This window comes from Cebidichthys violaceus, unplaced genomic scaffold (assembly GCF_023349555.1).
Source record: "Cebidichthys violaceus isolate CVI_PGR_0920_01 unplaced genomic scaffold, fCebVio1.0.p SCAF_2, whole genome shotgun sequence".
Classification (NCBI taxonomy): domain Eukaryota; kingdom Metazoa; phylum Chordata; class Actinopteri; order Perciformes; family Stichaeidae; genus Cebidichthys; species Cebidichthys violaceus.
The window spans coordinates 14,241,985-14,262,312 of NW_027176372.1; the positions used below are offsets into that span (position 1 = coordinate 14,241,985).

General features: G+C 43.4%; 3 protein-coding genes across 5 annotated transcripts; all 3 read left to right on the plus strand.

Annotated features, from left to right (window-relative positions):
* The first annotated feature begins 1,182 nt into the window (after positions 1–1,182).
* On the plus strand, positions 1,183–3,993 carry atp5po (ATP synthase peripheral stalk subunit OSCP). The gene is made up of 7 exons (XM_068714601.1): positions 1,183–1,247; positions 1,533–1,577; positions 1,655–1,765; positions 2,034–2,163; positions 3,186–3,298; positions 3,482–3,568; positions 3,720–3,993. Exons 1-7 carry the CDS (start codon positions 1,221–1,223, stop codon positions 3,828–3,830), a joined length of 624 nt encoding a protein of 207 aa, XP_068570702.1. The 5' UTR covers positions 1,183–1,220; the 3' UTR covers positions 3,831–3,993.
* Positions 3,994–4,295: 302 nt separating this feature from the next.
* si:ch1073-44g3.1 (uncharacterized protein LOC797133 homolog) lies at positions 4,296–6,308 on the plus strand. The gene is made up of 2 exons (XM_068715407.1): positions 4,296–4,531; positions 4,814–6,308. Exon 2 carries the CDS (start codon positions 4,817–4,819, stop codon positions 5,483–5,485), a length of 669 nt encoding a protein of 222 aa, XP_068571508.1. The 5' UTR covers positions 4,296–4,531; positions 4,814–4,816; the 3' UTR covers positions 5,486–6,308.
* Positions 6,309–7,355: 1,047 nt separating this feature from the next.
* On the plus strand, positions 7,356–20,328 carry nsd1a (nuclear receptor binding SET domain protein 1a). Of its 3 annotated transcripts, none has more exons than XM_068714602.1 (24): positions 7,356–7,736; positions 7,892–7,978; positions 8,372–9,234; positions 9,745–9,886; positions 10,074–10,246; positions 10,328–12,182; positions 12,373–12,497; positions 12,719–12,938; positions 13,132–13,235; positions 13,339–13,377; positions 13,492–13,731; positions 13,846–13,941; positions 14,070–14,193; positions 14,303–14,503; positions 15,405–15,584; positions 16,174–16,330; positions 16,419–16,624; positions 16,754–16,866; positions 16,963–17,232; positions 17,332–17,448; positions 17,571–17,712; positions 17,836–17,942; positions 18,044–18,242; positions 18,822–20,328. In XM_068714602.1, exons 3-24 carry the CDS (start codon positions 8,389–8,391, stop codon positions 19,589–19,591), a joined length of 6,426 nt encoding a protein of 2,141 aa, XP_068570703.1. In that variant the 5' UTR covers positions 7,356–7,736; positions 7,892–7,978; positions 8,372–8,388; the 3' UTR covers positions 19,592–20,328. The 3 variants fall into 3 exon arrangements, with proteins under 3 accessions (XP_068570703.1, XP_068570705.1, XP_068570704.1); XM_068714604.1 differs by having other exon boundaries at positions 12,722–12,938; XM_068714603.1 differs by having other exon boundaries at positions 7,912–7,978.

The following is a 20,328-nucleotide window of genomic DNA, read 5'->3' on the forward strand; positions in this document are numbered from 1 at the left end:
GGCTAGTTAGCTAGTGTTAGTTTAGCTGACCAATAGTTGCATCCCAAACAGGTAGCTAACTAGTTTATAGCGCAGATAATATGCCCTGTGTAACAGAGGTACCACACAAATAGTATTTATTTAAACTAAGGGCCAAGTACAGTTACATTTGAATTAAGTTTGAAATGGTTTCATTGAAGTTGTATTTGATGTGGTTCAATGTGAGCGCTTAACAAAAAAGGTTGATATCTTGTCACGAGTATAGTTGTCTAAATGTAAAACATGTAGTTTCTGTTGAAGACTTTCTTTGTATAACTATCTCCACAAACACATGCCAGTAATCAGACTATTTGATTGTCTCTCTCAGGAGAACACGTGAGACGTAGCTTTTAAAATTGGTGTGCTCCAATACCCTTAACTACCATACTATTTAGTATACCAGAAGATTATTAAGTATGTTCCAATGCATTGTATGTAAATTCAAGCTGCAATGTTGTGACGAAGTAATATGCCACCATTGAACGCATATGCATGAAACAGTGTGTACTTTAAAAAAGTAGCTGCAGTAAAAGTAAAAAGAAAAAGTTTGTGATTTGGAGTGCAGTGTAAGCGCTTAAATTGAGGTAGATCATTTTGTCAGCAAGGGGGTTCACTCTGTAAAGTGGTATAAGGAGCAATTACACTCTACAAGGAACATAAATTAGTTTTTTTAGAAATGTGAATACTCATTCTTTAAGGTATGAGATACCTAAGGAACTACCAGTTGTAAAAATGTTCTTTATATAGAACTAGAAGGTCGTTCGGAAAGCGCAGACCTCTGCCAAGGCCAATCCGCTCCAGAATGTAACAGGTTCTTTCTCGGCCCATGCTACAACCGTCAACCAAGTTTAATAAAAAATCGGGTAAGTACCCTGCCGATAAACAGTCAAATCTACAAACTAAATGGAAAATATAACCTGTTCGAAGATCAGAATAAACAACCTGGAGGCTCTATGCTACTAAAAATGTGCTTTCAAATGTATATATTTTACCAAGTTGATATAATTTCCCCATTCGACACAATAAGTATAGTGAGATATTATTAAATTAAAATGATGTTTGTCCATTTAGAAAGCCTTTTCCCCACCTGTCAGATTGCGCCACACTGAAAAGACTACATTAACCACAAGCTTTGTTAGACACCTCCCTCTGAAGAACGCATGCGCAGTCGGTTGTTCTACTCTGGACAGCTGTAGGAGAAAATGGCAGCACTCATGCTAGGACAGCAGGTAAGACATTCAAACATTTTTGGTGATTTTAATCATTTTATGGTAGCTTTGACCGAAATATTTATGCCTAAAATAATCTCTTATTGTATTGTTTCCGATCTGGAGACCAGGCGCTAACGCTAAATGTCCAACAAGTCCACGCTAGGCTTTGCACTTGAATGACTGCTAACGTGTTAGCCTACCTGCTAGCTGTCTTTAACGTAAATGGTACAAAGCGTACCAAACGTTGAGTCAGTGTAAGTTCTGGTTTCTCTGTGTTGACATCATGCGTTGTTTCTATTCTAGGTCCGCCAATTCAGCACGTCTGTGGTCAGACCAAAGCTGGTTAAGGTAAATAACTTCAGACTGCTCGTTTAGTAGGACTAGTGATCGCAGTCTAGTTAATCTGTGTGTTTATGTGTTTACAGTCTCCCATCCAGGTCTATGGAGTGGCAGGCCGCTATGCCACTGCTCTGTTCTCAGCTGCCAGTAAGCAGAACAAACTGGACCAAGTGGAGCAGGAGATGGGAAAAGTGTCTGTAAGTCCAAGTCGACAGCCTAAATTGCAGTTTAATGAAGTCAATTGTAGGTGAATGGATGATGAAAGTAGTGTTTTCTGCAACGTTTCGTCCCAAGGTGATGAGGATATAAGTAATTTACATTGTGGGGGAAAAACATCAATTAATGTGGCATATATCATAGGAATGAATCAGTGAGATAATGATGTCATGATTTTCAAATTTTGTGAATGCATGCTATTCGAACTAAAGCACATTGCCTATTGCTGTGTGCCATCTTGTTTTTCAGGCCCTGATCAAGGACCCCAATGTTTCCAGTATTGTAATGAATCCTCATGTGAAGCGCAGCATCAAGCAGAAGACTTTCCATGATGGTCTTGCAAAGTCCAAGGTTTCACCCATCACTGTCAACCTCATCAGTGAGTGATCACTGTGCAGTTTAACATGGCACTATCCTAATCATAGCGTAGTCAATAGAGGTTACAGGAACGATGAGTTCACCAGCACACACCAGAATCAATTGTTGTACTACAAAGAAGCCAAAGTAATGAACAGGTTTAGCACTTTACTTTTTATTAAGTATGCTAACAGGAACCAACATGCAAATCACATTATATCATTTGTTTATTCTCAGTTGTGCTGAAAGTACACTTAAATATGCAATGTTTTTTTAATATCTTGTACACAAAACCTTTTCTGTTTTCTAAAGTTAGAAGACGCATGGTGAAGAACCAACTGTTGCTATTAGTACCTTTAACCTCCATAGAGGTCACAGACCATGTGACTATTATTCAGCTGTAGTCTTCCTCTGATCTGTAGAAGTTTGTCTGTTAAGGAACATTTGTCGGCACAAATGTGAACCATTTGCTAATTCAGCGACAATACTAAATGTATAAAAATGTGCCGAAGTACAAATGAGATAAAAATGTCTTTCACGATCCCTATGGTTCAGTCCGCATAGGAGTGCTTTATTAATTATGCTTTAGATGAACTAGACGAAGGTCATTTTTGCCACTTTGCATTTAGTCAAATAAACAAACTATCAAGGTCACACATACAGTACAGACCCCGATTAGTGGCACAAACTAACAGACGGCTAATGCAAACTATAGACCGATGCCACAAGTGAAGATCTCAAGATAGCAGTGTTACTTTGACCGTCTCAGCCTTTCAGCAGTTTGGTTGTATTTTGTGTATTCTTGCTCTACTGTTAGTAAGTAGTTTTGCTTTGTAGTTAGTAGTATTATCCTAATTAAAGACTGAATTTAGATGGTGTGGACCCAGTAGTAGGGGGGAAATGCTCCCCCCTGTTTCTTTGGAGCAGGTGGCTTTGCTTTACACATTGCACCTTAAGGCAGTCGGTTAGTGTTGCAGAGAAACTATACTACTATACTAGAAGTATTCAATCTCACTCGAACATATCCTGCTTTTTGTTTTGCAGCTGTCTTGTCTGACAATGGTCGTCTTCCTTTAACTGGTGAAGTTATCGCTGCTTTTGGCAAGATGATGAGTGCACACCGTGGAGAGGTCATCTGCTCAGTCACCACTGCTCAGGTATGAAATGGATGAACTTGCATGTATGCTCCACCACATCATCGCTGAACTCCTACACCAGAAAACTCTTCACCTCAAATATAACAGTCCATATGATTTAGCAGTCACTTAAAAGTAATTAATTGCATTCTTTATACTGTAAATACGTTATACAATCAACCAATTTATATTTATCCATTTTAGCCCTTGGATGTCGCTAATCTTGCTGACCTGAAAGTAGCTCTGAAGGGCTTCCTTCAGAAGGGTGAAACTATCAAGCTGGAAACAAAGGTACAGTGTCGATGCATGGTCCCAGAAACAATCAAAATATAATTTTGCAGTTGGTGTGACTATTTTTATATGTAACTAAAGTGGATTTATAAACTAGTCTGACACTAATCATTTTAAGTTATTTGTATCTTCAACTGTCTCCTCTTCACAGTCGGATCCTGCAATCCTGGGTGGCATGATCGTCAGTATCGGAGACAAGTATGTGGACATGTCCACCAAAACAAAGATCCAGAAGCTGTCCAAGCTCATCAAGGAAACTTAAGTCCTGTGGACTTGATTAAGCAAAAGATCGAAAGGCGACCATTGGGGAAAACGCTGATTCATGTATATTGCTATCTGTTCTGGCATTGCAGTTGCTCCATAAAATCCAGTGTCTTTACTTAAGTTGATATGGATGTTAATAAAACGTACAAAACAATGGAGAATGGTGTTTGTTGTCGTCATTGTTGTTTATATGGCACATGCATGCTCATATTTCTTATCAGTTACCAGTGATGATGATCTTTACACATGGTTTAGTTACAGTAACAGGCAATTCTTGACAATGTGTTAATTATATAGTGTGTGCAGTTGTGATAGTTTATAATTTTGTTTATATTGTAAATAGAGTCCCACGTTTTAGATGCGTCTTTGTTTGACAAAACCACGTTGGGTGACACTGATCTGCCTCTCCGTTTCCTGGATGCGTTTGTGCGCATGCGTGCTAAGCGCATCCTGTTTTATTAAATTTTTTCCAGGCGAAAATGGCTGCCTCTCTGATCTAAACCTCTGCTTAAGGATTAAATGAGCATGAAATACATGCAATAGGATCCTAAAATTCGCTGTCCCGCATCAAGACCACAGTCATGGACGCCAGGGCGTAGTTTGTGCGGCGTCTTCACAAAGATGTTGTGGCAGCCAGAGAAGGAAAATGTATGCGATCCGAAATTAACCCTTTCCATCTAACATCCACCAACAAATAAGGTACGAACTATTCATTTAACCTTCTTCAAATAGATAAGCATTGGCGTGAGATAGAAATTATTTTCGTGCATGGCACCTTTTTTTGTTGTTGTTGCAAACTGTAGGCCTAGTTTACCTCGCTTTGTCTTTTTGTCTTGCCATCACTTGTGTGTTGTGTTACATCGCTAAAAGGCCTGTTGGCGCCACCAAAAGTAAACTAAAAAGCTTCTTTGGGGTTGTGTTTGTCTGGTTACACGTGTAGTTTTTCTGTCTAATGTTTGTATTGATCTGCCCTCCCAACAGAAAATGATGCATCAAGTGACCAGCAGCAACAGTGACTATTGTATGAGTGGACTGGCAGAGGACTGTCATCCCGCCAGCCACTTTGATTTATGTAGCACACAGTCCAGCAAATTCTACCCCTCTCAGACAACCCCTGGTCTGCAGCTGTCCCTTGCCGGCCTAGCCCCTTTACCACCGGGCATGCACAAAGCCATGGTATGTCAAATCCAAGACACCCAGAACGACTTCCAGCCTCAGACAGTGAGAATCAGGGGCAGTGAGGGTGCAGGGCCCGATGGCTCTAAGAAGAAGAAGGGCATAGTGAAGTCGGGGCGGAGAGGGAGGCCATCAGGGACCACAAAGTCAGCTGGTTATCGTACAAGTACTGGACGTCCGCTTGGGACAACTAGAGCGGCTGGGTTCAAAACGAGCCCAGGGAGGCCTCTGGGTACCACCAAAGCTGCAGGATACAAGGTCAGTCCTGGAAGGCCTCCCGGCAGCATCAAGAGTCTAGCTCGGCTCAAGAAGCTGGAGTTTGGTTGCGACAGCGCCAAGAAACTGGACTTTAGCAACTGCAGTGTTCCCAAGAAACTGGACTTCACTAGCTGTGATGTTCCACCTTTTCCATACACTATGATGGAGAAAAGACCCCTCTGTGAGTCCAGTGGCAAAGTGGATGAAACCAGCGAATAGATCTGCAGGTTCCTCCCCAGTGCTTGAAAAACATTCGAGAGTATGAGCAAGAAGATGCAGAAGACATTTCTCACAAATGTTAGAGGAAAGACTTTTTGCCATTTAGAACTGGCTCTGAATGAGTGTTTGTACAGTGTTTCACATTTTCTTCATCCTCTCATAATAGATGACAGTTAAAAGTATGTTATTCCAGTTTGGCAGAGATGCATGCGTATGAATTAATCACACCAATCAGTATTGGCACAAAAAAAAAAAGTTTGTGGTTCAAACTTCACTAGAGCGTGATTTTTTTTTTCTTCCCTTAAGCATTTTGTACCTATGTGTGACATATTATTTTTCTCTGCTTTTACATTTATATAGCGTGTTTTTACATTATTACAAATTTGAGTACAGCCAGTCAAATCAGCTTTTTCCTGGGCATAAATATGTGGATGTATAGTTGTCCTTTCTGTGTTGTCCAGTTCAATATGTGTTTTTATTTGTGATATTACCATACCTAAAATGGGAACACTGCGATACATTTTTATTGAGCCTGAATAAATGCAGGCTAAATAAATATGTATTTAGCCTGCATAATATCCTTTTGAACACAGTATTTGTTATTTCTGCACTCTGTGAATACAGTTTTTACTATGTTCTGTGACGGCCTGTTTTCGTCCCCAAACTCACTTGATAAGCACTTCCAGACTTACATGTATGTTGTTAATGCTGTTAATTAGGAAATAAATTACTTCATACAACAGTTTCTGCTTTGTGATATATGTAATGAATGATAATGTGCTTCATGTGAAACCAAAATAAAAATAAATTGTCTTTTCCACAACTATTTCCTGTCAAATTGAAAGCGTGTAATTCTCCCCTGTGGACACAAGAGGGCCCGTGTCCCCAGACGATATATTCACCTTGTAATAATACCTTTATTTATTCCTTATTACATTAAATTACTGCCTACTGACATCCAAGGTCTTACTTTTTGGACGTGTTACATAGTGTGGTAGCAGGATTGGTTAAAAAGACAAATAGCCGTGTTTTAATGTCAACTCTAGACAGCTGATTATTGTGGGTGAATAAGTCACATGTCGAAACTATCTAGCGCTTCTACTGGATCATTCACTCGAAAAGTTAAGTAAATGAACCACCCAAAGATGTGAATAAATAACCCTGAAAAGCCTAGTATTGAAAAATAAATAAAAATCACACAGGTAACGTGAACCTCTGCTGCTGAGTCGGCACGTAACTGAATGGTCTTTGTTTGATCTTCAAGGACTGGCAGCCTATTGTGCTCTCTGAGTGTTCGTGTTTATGGATATGGATCAGTGTGATCCACCACGAGCGCACCGAATCCTTATCAGGGTTATGTGAGGGCACGCTGGACGACGATCACTGGGGTTTTTGATCGGAGCAAAACTTGATTTAATGCCCGCTTGCGACCACACTGATTCCTCTATCGTACTTTCCTGAGCGCCTAGCGGCCTGTTTCCTCATGTCAGAGGAAAAAAGGCAATATGGCGCGCGGAGTTGGTTTGACCGGAGAGGCCGTGTGGTTGTTTGCGCAGTGCAATCATTTTGTATTCTCGATCTGCCTACGACACACACACACACAGGCCTGTTAGTAGAGACAGAAACAATGGGACAGGCGCGAAGAAATGGGTCAAATTTCCAAAACGTTCATTAGTGTTTATTATGTCATATAGCTGTTTATTAGAGGCTTTACTACCACTGACTATTATAAACTTTACCTGGACGTGCGTGCGCGCGCACGTGTTTCTTAGTGTGTGTGTGTGTGCGTGCGTGCTTGTAAGTGAGCGCGCGCGTGTGTGTGTTAGGAGGGTGAGTGTCACGGCCCTATGCAGACGGGGGGTTGGGTAGCAGTGCCGATTGGTTGCTGCTCACCATCACAGTCAGCCTGGGCTTGTTTTAACATAACCGGGGGCACTTCGACAGCAGGCAAAAACCATGTAGTAAATAAGCCGCTGTGGCTGATCAGGGACCGGTTATGGCACACTGAATTTGCGTTACAGCGCATTGGAGATTTACGTGTTATTTTGTATTTAAGGTGACAGTTTTTTGTTGGGGGCCGCCGCTGATCAGGCGATGAAGTGCAGAGAATGAGAGCTGTGCCTTGGCCTACTGCTAGTGCCGCTGCAGCTGGGATTGTGCAGATCCGCTCTCACAAACCGAGAAAAATACTCGCTTTGTGACACATTATCAAACATCCGCTGCTGGTTTCACGTTGACCGACCTCCAAATGGTGAGTTTTTCGCGTTTTCCCACGTGTTGATAGTGTTGTGAACTTAGTGCCGATCAGCCTTTTTTTTGTGTGTGAGTTAATAGTAGCTTCCTATGTCGGTGTGTGGCTGTAGCTTGTTTGTGTGAGCCACTCACTGTGTTTCTGTGATGGCTCAGTGTCACCACCTCTACTACAGCCTCAGCGCTCCTCCATTGACTGTACTAGTCAGCGATCGCCATGACCCACAGCCATCAGACAAAGCGGTAGGCTACTATTTTCTGATATTTTGTGAATGAAATGTGAGGAAGGAGAGGGCCAGCGGTTGTGTTCCATGTTTTGTCTTGTGCTGTCCGATCGGCCTCTAGTGTGGAGGCCATGCAATGTCGGCTTATTAGTGTGTGTGTGTGTGTGTGTGTGTGTGTGTGTATGTGTGTGTGTGCGCGCACAGTGACAATTCGTGGCTGGTATGCTCCTTTATAGGTTTCTGTTTACTTGATGTGATTGTCGCTCTATTTCCGCAATGTTTTTTATATTTTTGTTAGCATGAATTTACAGTAAACAAATCTTGTTAACCTCCACAGATTTTTGTTAAAGAGAAACTTAAATGGTACATTCCCCTCTTCTTCTAACCTGCCTCTTTTTCTTTTATTTGACAGGATATAGCCATGACAACATGAACCAGTCCTACAGGCCGGCTGTTAGGGTGGGCTCAGTGTTTGGCTCAGGCCAGCCAGAGCTGAGGCCCCGCAATGGTCTTGTGGGCACTTCCTATGGAAACCAATGTGGCATTGTGAGACGTGGGCCAGACCAACCGTCAGCCGTGCAACTGCCATCCTCCAGCCTCAAACAGCCAGCTGCACTGGGATACAATCAGCCAGACCGATCCCACTGCTACAGTCCGCTGAAGAGGCTGCAGGACCTGAACTCTGCGGTCAACAGGCCTGACCTAGAGAGGGACCTCCATCCTAGGAACCACTTGCACTGTGCAAGCCCGATCAGTGATGATGATGATGATGAGTTTGCGGCACCATCGGTCCAGCTGCCTCCTTCTCCGGGCAATGATGATATGGAGCCCTTTGAGGCTCTGCAGGACGCGAACAGAAATGACTTCTCCCCTCACAGTCCTGACAGCATGGAGCGCTGCTCTCCCATTCCCAATGGCTACCTGCATTTTGAATCTACGCTGTTTGACAGCAGTGACATCAAGGAAGAGGGGGAGGACAGTAGTAGTGAGGACATGGCACATTTTCGCCACTCCCCAAAGTTGAGTCGGGATCGAACTGTGACTGACAGTAAGACCACAAGCAGCTCAGGGGTGGATAAAAGAACATACAAACCTACTGTCTTTAACCTGATGTCCAAAACTATATCTGAACTCAACCCTACACTAAGCCCCAGCGCATTGCCAGACATCACTATGAGAGACGGGTGGAGCTTCGGTGAGGAATCGGACAGTGATGGTGAACTTACATCTCCTGTTGACCCTGGACTTATTTCACCAGCTGTTACCAACTCGAATGTGAGTCTGACACACCTGGGATACTTACTTTACCTCTGTACAACCAACGTGACGTCTGTTTATCTTGGTTATGTATTACCACTGAGAAAGGCAATAAGAATTCCTATGCGTTGAAGTGATAATTAAGTATAATGTCACTAGACCTGGACCAGGTCACTGGACCTGGACGGGTACAGGTCTACCAGTTGTAGACCTGTACCCGTGCCATCCTAAGTATAATTGAATTGATCTTTCAGAAATGAATTGTACCATGTGTAAGGAGCAACGTTTTAAAAATATGAACACAGAACAACAGAGAATAGTTAAAAATCAGTGCTAGCACAATACAGGTTCTTAACTGTGTAAATAGAATGTTAGGACGCAAAGGTAAGTAACGCACAGGATGATCTCATCTCTTAATCTGTTATTACTCAAAAATGTCGGACATTTCGATTTGATACTGACGATTTTGATATACAATACCAACGTTTTCTGTATTAGATATTAAAGTATTTTCATTGACCTGGTCAGTCCAATAGCCCAAAGAAGAAGCCGCTTCCTGAAGTGAAATACGTGAAAGGGGACGTGGTGTGGGCTAAATTCAACAGACGGCCCTGGTGGCCCTGCCACATCAACTGTGACCCAGACCAGGGGATCTACACTAAGATGAAAGGTGAGGTTTCATTCATAACTAGTAGTGAAAGAGAATAAGTTTGATCCAATTTATGCATTTTATTATCAAATTGTCAAATTGTTTACTGCAACTCAACCTTTACTTGACAAGTTGACACCAACAAAAGGAATTATACTGTGTGTGCGCAAGGTAATTAGTAATTTAAACATTATTTACTTGATTTCAGTTCCCCATCCCCGTCCTTGTCGGATGTATTTCCTGGAAACCATTGGGGAGATTGCGGAATGTGCCTGGGTCCCCGGAAATGCCGTTCTTCCTTTTGAGGGAGGCCATCAGTTTGAAGACCTACCTGTGCTTAGACGGAGAGGGAAGCAAAAGGAGAAAAACTACAAGTATACGGTAAATTCACAACATTACTTGAAAACTATAACACAATGTTATTGTGAACATTATCTTGAATGTTATTTCTGTTCTTGGCAGATACCCAAAAGTTTACTGACTGCGTGGAAAGTCAGTGTGGCAGAAGCTGAGGGTCTGCTCCCAGATCAACGAAGGAATACTGAAAGCGTGCTTTCAGTGTCTGACAATGGAGAGGCGCGTGTGCCCAGTCCACTCCCTACTGCAAAGCCACAGGACGCCCCCTCTGTCTCTGTGGATACTGGTCGACCCCCATCACCCAATATGGCCCCCAACGGAAATGAGCACGATGTCATCAAAAACTCTCCTTCAGTTCAACTTAATAAGAGCAAAGCTTGTAAGAAGAAAAAGAAATGTTTGTCAGACATATTTGGTCATATAGTTGGTGGATCAAAGGACTCATCTACCATCACAAACATGGCGGAACGGATTCATACAACAACTCGTACACTGAAAGATGAGCCAAAGGACTCACCTTATGCAGACCTGGATTCAGTTCCAATACTGCATCGTCCTAAACGCACATTAGTGTCTCCATTACACGATATAGACAGATTGGTCAGAAAAGAACAGGGTTCAACAAAAGCTAAAGCAAAGTTTACTGAAAAAGTGAACCATTCGACTGATCCGTGTGATTCCTTTAGCATTTTAACAAAAGGGTTGACATCTAAAGACACGCATTGTGAACAGAGTTTGGGCAGCTGTAATGACTTGTCGTACAGTTCAACTGAAAAGCACTCTATGAATCTCCCCGCCAGCAGTCGTCTGATGACGAGGGCTCTGAGAGCAGAGGAAGAGACAGATCTCAAAGATGCACTGGCCTTAAGCCAAATCTCGACAGATGCCCACGCTGATGATTGTCTTGACAACACACCAACTGATGCACCCATCAAAGCTGAAAGGTCTCCTCACTGGGAATCCCCCAGCAATGCATCATCCTCTGCAAATCACAGCTCTCCAAAACGGCGTGCTAGGAAGCCTGATAAGAAACAAATTCGTAATGGCTCATTGATGAAGTCTGTGTGCGTGGACTCAGGTGTAACCACTGTGCAACCGGTTAAAGTCAAGACCGAAAACCCAGATCTATCATCTTCTACTTCCCCGTCCTCGTCCCTGTCTCCAATGGATGCTTTCCAGGATGTCAAGGAACTCATGTTTAAATCTCTTGTGAAGGAGGACAACAGTGACTCTGAGCAGACCGCATTTCGGACTGATTCCAATTATAAATTCAGCACCTTCCTGATGCTCCTGAAGGACATGCATGACACCAGAGAACAAGAAGGTAAACCCCTGGCTGTCCCGCCATTGCCAGTCCTGATCAAGGAGGAACCCCTGGTCATCCCTACGTCTGCAGGAGGAGACCTGAAGGGTTCTTCTCATGGTTTCACCCAAAGGGTCAAAACAGAGAATGGGAGGTCACGGAAATCCACAACACCCAAAAACACAGCGGTGAGAAGCAAGAATAGGACTAAAGCTATCATGACAGCGGACACCTACCATTGTGAAGTCTTTCCTATTCGCTCTCAGATTGGGAACTCGGACAAGCAGCGTAGAAAACAAAGACTACCTGCCAAACTAAATCTCAGCATACCCGGGCTTTCTTCAGACCTGGCTAACCTGGCTTACGGCAGGGAGTTTGTTAGTGGCCACGCTGACTTAGCTGATCCTGGGTCTTGTCCTCCCGCCGCTGCTGATCCCTCGGCCAGCTACCTCGACAAGAACTCAGGATCCACACTGGCTCCAAAGAAGCGCTGGCAGATGGTTGAGGGGGCTGCTGAGAATACGGGTGAAGTCATGAGTGAGGCGTCTCCTGAGATGAACGGGTCTTACAACATGAACGCGTCACCAGATCTTGATCTGGAAGTTGAGAAGGAGGCGGAGAATGATTTGCTCTTCTCCGAGACAAGCAGCACAGCCGGTAAGACGCAAACTGCTGCTGTTCAGTTTGTCCACTAAAATGAGTAAAACCATGTTATACCTGTGTATTTGTTGTCCAGAAGACTTCTCCTTGATCTGCTGTGGCTTGGATTGGATGTCGCTTTGGACAAAAGTATCTGCCAAATGAGTGAATGTGTAAATGGACATGTGTTTTGTGTGTGTCTACACAGGACATTCAGAGAACAAGCGTCTCCGGAAACCAACTAAAAGGCTCCTGGAGTCAACTGAGGAGTATGAACAAATATTTGCCCCAAAAAAGAAATCAAAGAAACACACCTCAGAATCTTCCAAAATGGTTAGTTACGTTACATTACAATTGAAAGTACAAAGCAGTAACTGGTGTATTTATGAAATATCTTTTATTCACTTGGTTCTTGAATGTTCCCATGAATATAGACGTATCGTTGCATCATTTACGGTCTTCTTGTTAGGTTATCTAACTTGATAGACTTTTAATTGCTGGAAAACGTAAAGTATCATTTGAACTTGATGCTTAATTTGCATGTGTGTACGCAGCAGACATCAGGGATGATAGCACTCCATGATCTCAGCACCCCACCGGGAATAATTACCTCAGCCTCGTCTTCTGTTGAGCCCATCGAGGCTTCGGCAGAGCTGGAACAGAGTCCGTCTCAGGATGAACTTTCTCCTGTAGCATCGCCACTATCTCCAGCTACAACACAACCCTCCCTTTATGCAGAGACAGCAGAAGAAACTGATCTACCTCCTGAATCTGGTAAATAAGTCTGAATATTATGTCTAATATAGTATCGTTGTATGATGTTAAATGGTCTACTGTTGCTGGACAGTATATGTCAAATGTTTTGATTTATGAAATAACTATGTTTATCCCAGAGATGTGATTATGCCTTTTATTTAAATTTTTATATGGAATAGATAATGCATTATTGGGTATTTTTTTACTTTAGAAACAGGGTTATTGGTCCAAGACAGAAAGAGGCCAAGGAAGCTGTCTCACAAGGTGCTGGAATGTACCATAGAAGAAGTGTCTGTTGCTCATACAAAGAAGAAGGTATGTTGGGATTTAGATGGCAGTAGGGGGGTGTTCCAACCATCACAGTTAGTGTTTTGGACGAGGAAATGTTGAATGATTTCACAATTTCTTTGTTTTCAAGGAGCCAAAGCGACAAGAAAACATAGTCAAGAAAACTCAGGTACTACAAAAGCACAACACAAAGCAATCACTATCCTAATGTACCACCAAACAGTATACTTCTAGAAAATGTATTTAACCACCCTAAAGCCCAATGAAATCTCACTTTTGATAGGTTGGTTCTGTGAAGAAAGAGAAGCCTGCACCCGATGCATCCTCTGCTGCTGCTGCTGCTGCTGCTGCTGCTGCCCCCCCCCAGCAAACAGAAAGCAAAGACCTCCCCGTGGTCCTCACTCAAAACCGGCCTCCCAGCCCTCAGGGATCGAAGACGCCCCAGCAGGAGGCCGAGGAGGAAGCCTGCAGCACTGAGGAGAAACAGAATGCACACACTGGAACACTAACTCCCAAACCTGAGGTGTGCACGTTGTATTGATCAGCTAATAAGACATTGGTCATCAATCAAAGAGGGAAATAATCTGCAGCCTTGCATCCATGAGTGTTAACAGGATCTCTTTCCTCGTCTCTCTAGGGGCTGCTGTCTGTTAGTTTGAATGACAGCCTCTCTTCTCAAGTGGATGTAAAAGGGAAAATAGGAGCTACATCCTTAAAAGAGAACGTCTGTCAGGTGAGATGATCGACCAGAAAGTATATATTCTTTCCATTGTATGGCTTTGCTCCTGGCACATCATTTATTTCTTACAGGTAGGCCATGAGCATGGTCCTTATTGTGCATTTGTGTGTATGTTTGTGCAGGTGTGTGAGAGGACAGGAGACCTGCTGGTGTGTGACGGCCACTGTTATGGAGCCTTTCACCCGCAGTGTATTGGCCTGTCAGTGGCTCCCAAGGGGAAATTCCTCTGTCGTGAATGCAACGCTGGTGGGTACTACTTGTGTCTGACAAAGGACTGAATCTGTCTCTGATCATAACATGTGTGTCCTTAAACACTTGACCATAATGTGACTTTATTTGTTTCTGTTGCTTTCAGGTGTCCACACATGCTTTGTGTGTAAGAAGTCTGGTAACGGGGTGAAGCGCTGCATTATACCGTTGTGTGGGAAGTTCTACCACACCGACTGTATATTGGCGTACTCAGCCACCCAGCCACATAACAAAGGCTCCCGCTGCCCTCTGCATGTGTGTCTGTCCTGCCACATCACCAACCCTCTCAACATCTGTAGCACTAAAGGTAAGTTCCCCTCTTGCCTGTGGATTTAATCCACATGATAAGTATGACTTGTTAGAAATGGTCCTCAAAGACTTGAAGCCATGTTGATTTCATAGCGTCGTAGATTACACACTTTATTAGCGAAGAACTGGGGACCATGGGCATAAAGTCACTGTTCTGTTTCGTATGACATACAAAATGTTGCTTTATGCTCCTCAATCCACTTGGCAAAGATAGTACAGAAGCCTTGACTACAGTTTGACCTGCTTAGCATCGGTGTGTATGCACTATGGGACTAATAAGACATTCCTGAGCATCATCTGCAGTGTTGACTGTCCAGCAAAATAGATCCAACTTTAGTTTTTTTACCAACTCTGAACCTGCTATCACTATGTCACTGTTGTTGGTGATCATGTGCCAATTAGCTCCATCTCTGTCTTCTTTTCTGACCTTCCTGGAGCCCATCAATTACTTTTGTTGCTCTACTTTGTTTTTAGTCAGGATTGTTCCGGTGATTAAATCATTTTTATGACTCGCTGTCTGAAGCATTGAGCTGTTGAACAAAGCTGCTGTACCTAAAAATATAGTGGCTGTAAGTGATAACTCTTTGGCATATTTTCTCATGTGTCATTAGAAACAGTGCCAGTAGTCTGAAATGGGTTGCCCATACAGCAACCTAGAAACGGCACCAAACAGTGGGTGTCCTTTAGGATTTTGCCAATTCGACCTGGCTCTATCAAACACTTGCTGCACATGATTTAGTCTCAGTAAACTTGTAACTATGGAGTGCTCTAGGCATCGCTCGCTCTATTCAGTTGACTGAGAGCACTGTGTGTTGTGGAGTTATTGTCGCACATCTCCAGTTTAATGTCCAGATGTGCATGGATTAAGATGCCTTTGCTCCTCTGTATTTTTGTCGTAGGTCGGTTGGCTCGATGTGTTCGCTGCCCTGTGGCCTATCATGCCAATGACAACTGTATGGCAGCAGGCAGCCTGGTGCTGGCAAACAATAGCTTCCTCTGTCCAAACCACTTCACTCCCCGCAAGGGCTGCAAGAACCACGAACACATCAACGTGAGCTGGTGCTTTGTGTGCTCTGAGGGTAAGTCTGGTTTTGTTTCATTGTAATTCTAACCTGTCATCAAAACGGCTTTACGACTATGATCATGAACACATTATAATATGCGTTAAGATGTGAAACCGTCTAATTTTTTCCAAACTGTTTCCATGTTTGAAATGTTAATAAAAACCAAAAGTGATTGCTTTTGAAAATGCACTGTTCGTTCTTCTTCGGGACAACATAATGTGTTGTAAATGAATTTGTATGCCCCATCCTATCTGGCAGTTAAATGCTCCCTCTTGGCAAAGTGCTGCTTTTAAAGGAACATGTCTTTACATTACCACATGTTTTGAGTTCAACACCATCATTAATAACACAGATGAGTGAATGAGTTAATTTGATTTCACTGTTTTATCTCCTTGTGTGACAAAAGATAAAACTGTTATTTAGTTACTGGGTACGCCTCACAAATACAATTGCTTGATTTTCCCTGTTTGTTTCATATTGTCGTAAATCAAAGACCTTTGGGATTTTAGAGTGTTTATTAAATAAAATAAGCTGTGAAAATATGTAGCTGAACCTAATGCTAATGGAAATAATCTAATCAGTGTGTTTTGCTGTGATTTTGTAGGGGGCAGTCTGCTGTGCTGTGAGGCCTGTCCTGCTGCTTTCCATCAGGAATGCTTGAATATAGAGATGCCACAGGGCAGCTGGTTCTGCAATGACTGCAAATCTGGAAAGAGGCCTCGTATTAAGGACATATTGTGGGTCAAATGGGGGCGTTACAGGTAAGGTCACAGCATTGCCTTCCCCATACACACAGTGTCTCTAAATGTATCCATGTTCATGTTTCTGAAACTTGATCTGACTCTTCAGGTGGTGGCCTGCAGAAGTCTGTCTGGCCAAAGATGTCCCAAACAACATCTTGAGGATGAAACATGAGGTGGGAGAGTTTCCAGTGCAATTCTTTGGCTCCAAAGATTTTGTGTGGACGTACCAAGCCAGAGTCTTCCCCTACATGGAGGGTGACACTCACAACATCGAGAAAATGGGAAAGGGAGCAGATGCAGTTTACAAAAATGGTGTGTACTTGTGTCCATTATTGTATTTAATATTAGATCTATGTTCTTGCTTTTGATATTAAGAAATTCTGTGATATTTTTGTTATTCCGGTTGTGTTTTAATTGTTAAAGTACTTACTGTCCTTAAAGCCCTGATGGACGCAGCAGAGCGGTTCAGAGCTCTCCAGGCAGAAAGGGAGATGAAGCAGCTTCAGGAGGACAGAAAGAATGACAAGAAACCTCCTCCATACAGGCACATTAAGGTACTGTGTGCTCATTTGTACTTCTCTACCCTGACTAAAGAGCAGCTCACTGAGATATATACGGTAACTAATCACTCCCCTGTGTCTGTCTTTTAGGTCAACCGGCCAATTGGTAAGGTGCAGATCTTTACTGCCGACCTATCGGAGATCCCACGTTGCAACTGTAAGGCGTCGGACGAGAACCCGTGCGGCATCGACTCTGAGTGCATTAACCGCATGCTGATGTACGAGTGCCACCCTCAGGTGTGTGCGGCAGGGGAGCGATGTCAGAACCAGGCCTTCACAAAGCGCCAGTACACACCTGTGGACATTTTCAGAACACTGTCCCGCGGCTGGGGTTTAGTTGGTGTGTCGGACATCAAGAAGGTATGTCAGAAGAAAATAACCAATGTGTGTGACTGTGATACATTCATCTCGCTCTCGTTATTAAGTTAACCGTCTCGTTCTTTTTCTGTTGCTTCTCAGGGAGCCTTCGTGAGTGAATATGTGGGAGAGGTGATTGATGAAGAAGAATGCCGAGCCAGAATCCGACACGCCCAGGAGAACGACATCTGCAACTTCTACATGCTTACACTGGACAAGGTGATTCTGAGCCCAATGATCACAAACACAACACTCTGTATAGGATATTGCTCAGCAACACACTCAATGCATAATGTGGATCTGATGCTTTGTGCTAACCAGTTTATGTTTTGTTATTCAAGGACCGGATCATTGATGCCGGGCCCAAAGGGAACCAGGCTCGCTTCATGAACCACTGCTGCCAGCCAAACTGTGAGACTCAGAAGTGGACTGTGAATGGGGACACCAGGGTGGGGCTATTTGCTCTACAGGACATCCCAAAAGGTTTGATTGACAGCTTACTTCTCACTTTGGTGTTTTGTAGAATTACGAATGCAGATAATGTCATTAATTTACGCAATCTACACATCCGAGCGCAGCATAGATCTAAGACAACGTGTGCTTTAGGTGTGGAGCTGAATTTCAACTACAACCTGGAGTGTCTTGGCAATGGCAAAACTGCTTGTAAATGTGGAGCACCCAACTGCAGTGGTTTCCTGGGGGTCAGGCCAAAGGTAAAAGCTTTAAAAACAAAACAACAAAAAAAACACCATCCCATCCTAAATTTACAACTTCAAAGAAGAGCTGCCTTGTAACCTCTCTATTTGTTGATCAGAACCAGCCGTCAGCTGAGAAACTGAAGGACGGTAAGAGGAAGGTCCCCATTAAGAAGAAGACCAAGCAAGAAGTGACCAAGGAGAGGGAGGACGAGTGCTTCAGCTGTGGTGACGGGGGCCAGATAGTGTCCTGTAAGAAGCCGGGTTGCCCGAAGGTCTATCATGCTGACTGTCTCAACCTGGCCAAGAGGCCTGCAGGCAAGTAGAGGTGGAGGGCTGTGACTGTTTGTATAAGGAGCCCATATTATTCTACTATAGTGACACTATAAAGTCTAAATTCTTGAGGTGCCAGATTAGATTTGACTAAATTTGGTGGAATGTCAAATTAGAAAAAAAATATTTTTGTTTGTTTAGAAACAAATATAATAAAGGAGTTATTTATATTTAATTTGTATGAAATTGTCAGATTTTGGTAATGGTAGTATGGACAAATTTGGATGTCAGCGTGGGGCTGAATGTGGATGAGAGCAACATTTTTAGTGACTATGTTTTATTCTGGATGATGACAGATAGACCAGATAACGTGCTGATTCTGGAGACATGCATTTTCAAACTTGCATCCGGTTGAGTGTCTGACTTTTGATTTTCATGGTGTCATCATCCCAAAGGAGATTATGATCATACCTCTATGAGCTTTGTAAGACAGCTGTTGTTATGCAAAATAACGTAATGTATTACATTATATCCCTTTTGCTAAAATCTTACGATTGGCACCTTCAGCCTTTAAAAAATAAATCTATTTTCCTAACTCGGTAATGACAGTGATCTTGTCTCCAGGGCGGTGGGAGTGTCCATGGCACCAGTGCGACGTCTGTGGTAAAGAGGCAGCTTCGTTCTGTGAGATGTGTCCCAGCTCTTACTGTAAGGAGCACCGTGAAGGTATGCTCTTCATCTCCAAACTGGACGGCAAGCTGTCCTGCAGTGAACACGACCCCTGTGGACCTGACCCGCTGGAGCCTGGGGAGATCCGTGAATATGTGCCCAACATGACCTCCATGAGGCCGGGGGCCGTGGCCGTGCCTGCCACTCTCTCGCTGGGCCCGGACTCCACAGGAGACAGTTCCGCCCCCATCACTTTCCCTGCCGGCCAGGCCGTGTCGGCCGGGCCGGGGCCTCCTCCTCGTCTCTATATCAACACAAAGACGGCCACCTCGAGCTTCATCCCCTCTAGCAGGTCTTACCGCACAGACAGGACTGAAGGGAAAGGGTTTTCCACTCCTACCTCCTCCAAGGACGAAAGAGAGGACGGGGAGGTGGAGGACGGGGAGGTGTGCGGGTTAGAGATGGAGGACTTGGAAGATGACGATGAAGAAGCAGAGGAGGAAGAGGACGACATGGAGGAGATGGAGATAGTGGAAGATGAGGAGGACGAGCCGCTGTATGGAGATGATCGGCTGGAGGAAGGCGATGACGAAGAGGAGGACGAAGGAGGGGACGTGTATGACACTTGGGGTGATTATGTGGATGATGATGATGATGATGCTGATGATGATGATGGAGAGGTGGAGGGGGAGGAGTGGGGGAGAGTGGAGGACGATGACAAGTGACTCAGTCCACCCGTTCCTTCATGACAACTCAGCAAAAACTCTCAACTGGCAGTCGTAGGACAAAAAAAGTTTGGAAAAGACAGAGAGTTTGATATTTTGGTACCTACTTGAACGCAACACTGCCTTCACCTCGGTACCACGTTGCCTTCTTGTCCCCAGACTGCTGGACTGACAGTGGGGACGTGTACTGGTGCTAAGTCTCAAGAACTGACTCAGTCCGTCTCTTTATACTTATGTCGATATGTTTGTGTCTGGTGCTGTTATGTTCTTTTGTTTGTTCTTTCAACATTGTTTACATTTTTTGGCCTTTTTTTAATGTTTGGAATATAAGAAAAAGGTGAGAAGTTTCACCTGACCAAACTGTCATAAGGGCATCTTATGTTGCTGTTACTGTCTTAACCTTGTATTTTTAATTATGAGAGTGATCAAAATAGAAGTCTCACTGGTCCTTGTTAGAGTTAGGCACAGCAATGCCTGCTTGGTGCTTCTGAGGAATGCAAAAATAAACCCACTGGAGTCATCAAGACTTTAGATGATTCTTCTCACTACAAAAACGGCCTGTTAATTTTGTGTTGTACCGTTTCTATCAACAGTTGGGTCAGATATCAGAGAAATAGAGTAACGTCATGACATCCTACAACTTCTAAATGAATCAAAGATATCACTAACACTTGTTTTGCGTCCGTCACTTCTGTCCCATTCACGAGGTTAGAAAATTAAATCAAAGTACATATTCA

Coding starts and splice junctions, on each gene's coding strand:
- nsd1a (XM_068714602.1), top strand. CDS start 8,389: ATGAACCAGTCCTACAGGCCGGCTGTTAGGGTGGGCTCAGTGTTTGGC. Junction 13,236..13,338: donor TTGCTCATACAAAGAAGAAG/GTATGTTGGGAT, acceptor TTTGTTTTCAAG/GAGCCAAAGCGACAAGAAAA. Junction 16,331..16,418: donor GTCAAATGGGGGCGTTACAG/GTAAGGTCACAG, acceptor CTGACTCTTCAG/GTGGTGGCCTGCAGAAGTCT.
- atp5po (XM_068714601.1), top strand. CDS start 1,221: ATGGCAGCACTCATGCTAGGACAGCAG. Junction 3,299..3,481: donor GCTCAGTCACCACTGCTCAG/GTATGAAATGGA, acceptor TATCCATTTTAG/CCCTTGGATGTCGCTAATCT. Junction 3,569..3,719: donor CTATCAAGCTGGAAACAAAG/GTACAGTGTCGA, acceptor TCCTCTTCACAG/TCGGATCCTGCAATCCTGGG.
- si:ch1073-44g3.1 (XM_068715407.1), top strand. CDS start 4,817: ATGATGCATCAAGTGACCAGCAGCAACAGTGACTATTGTATGAGTGGA.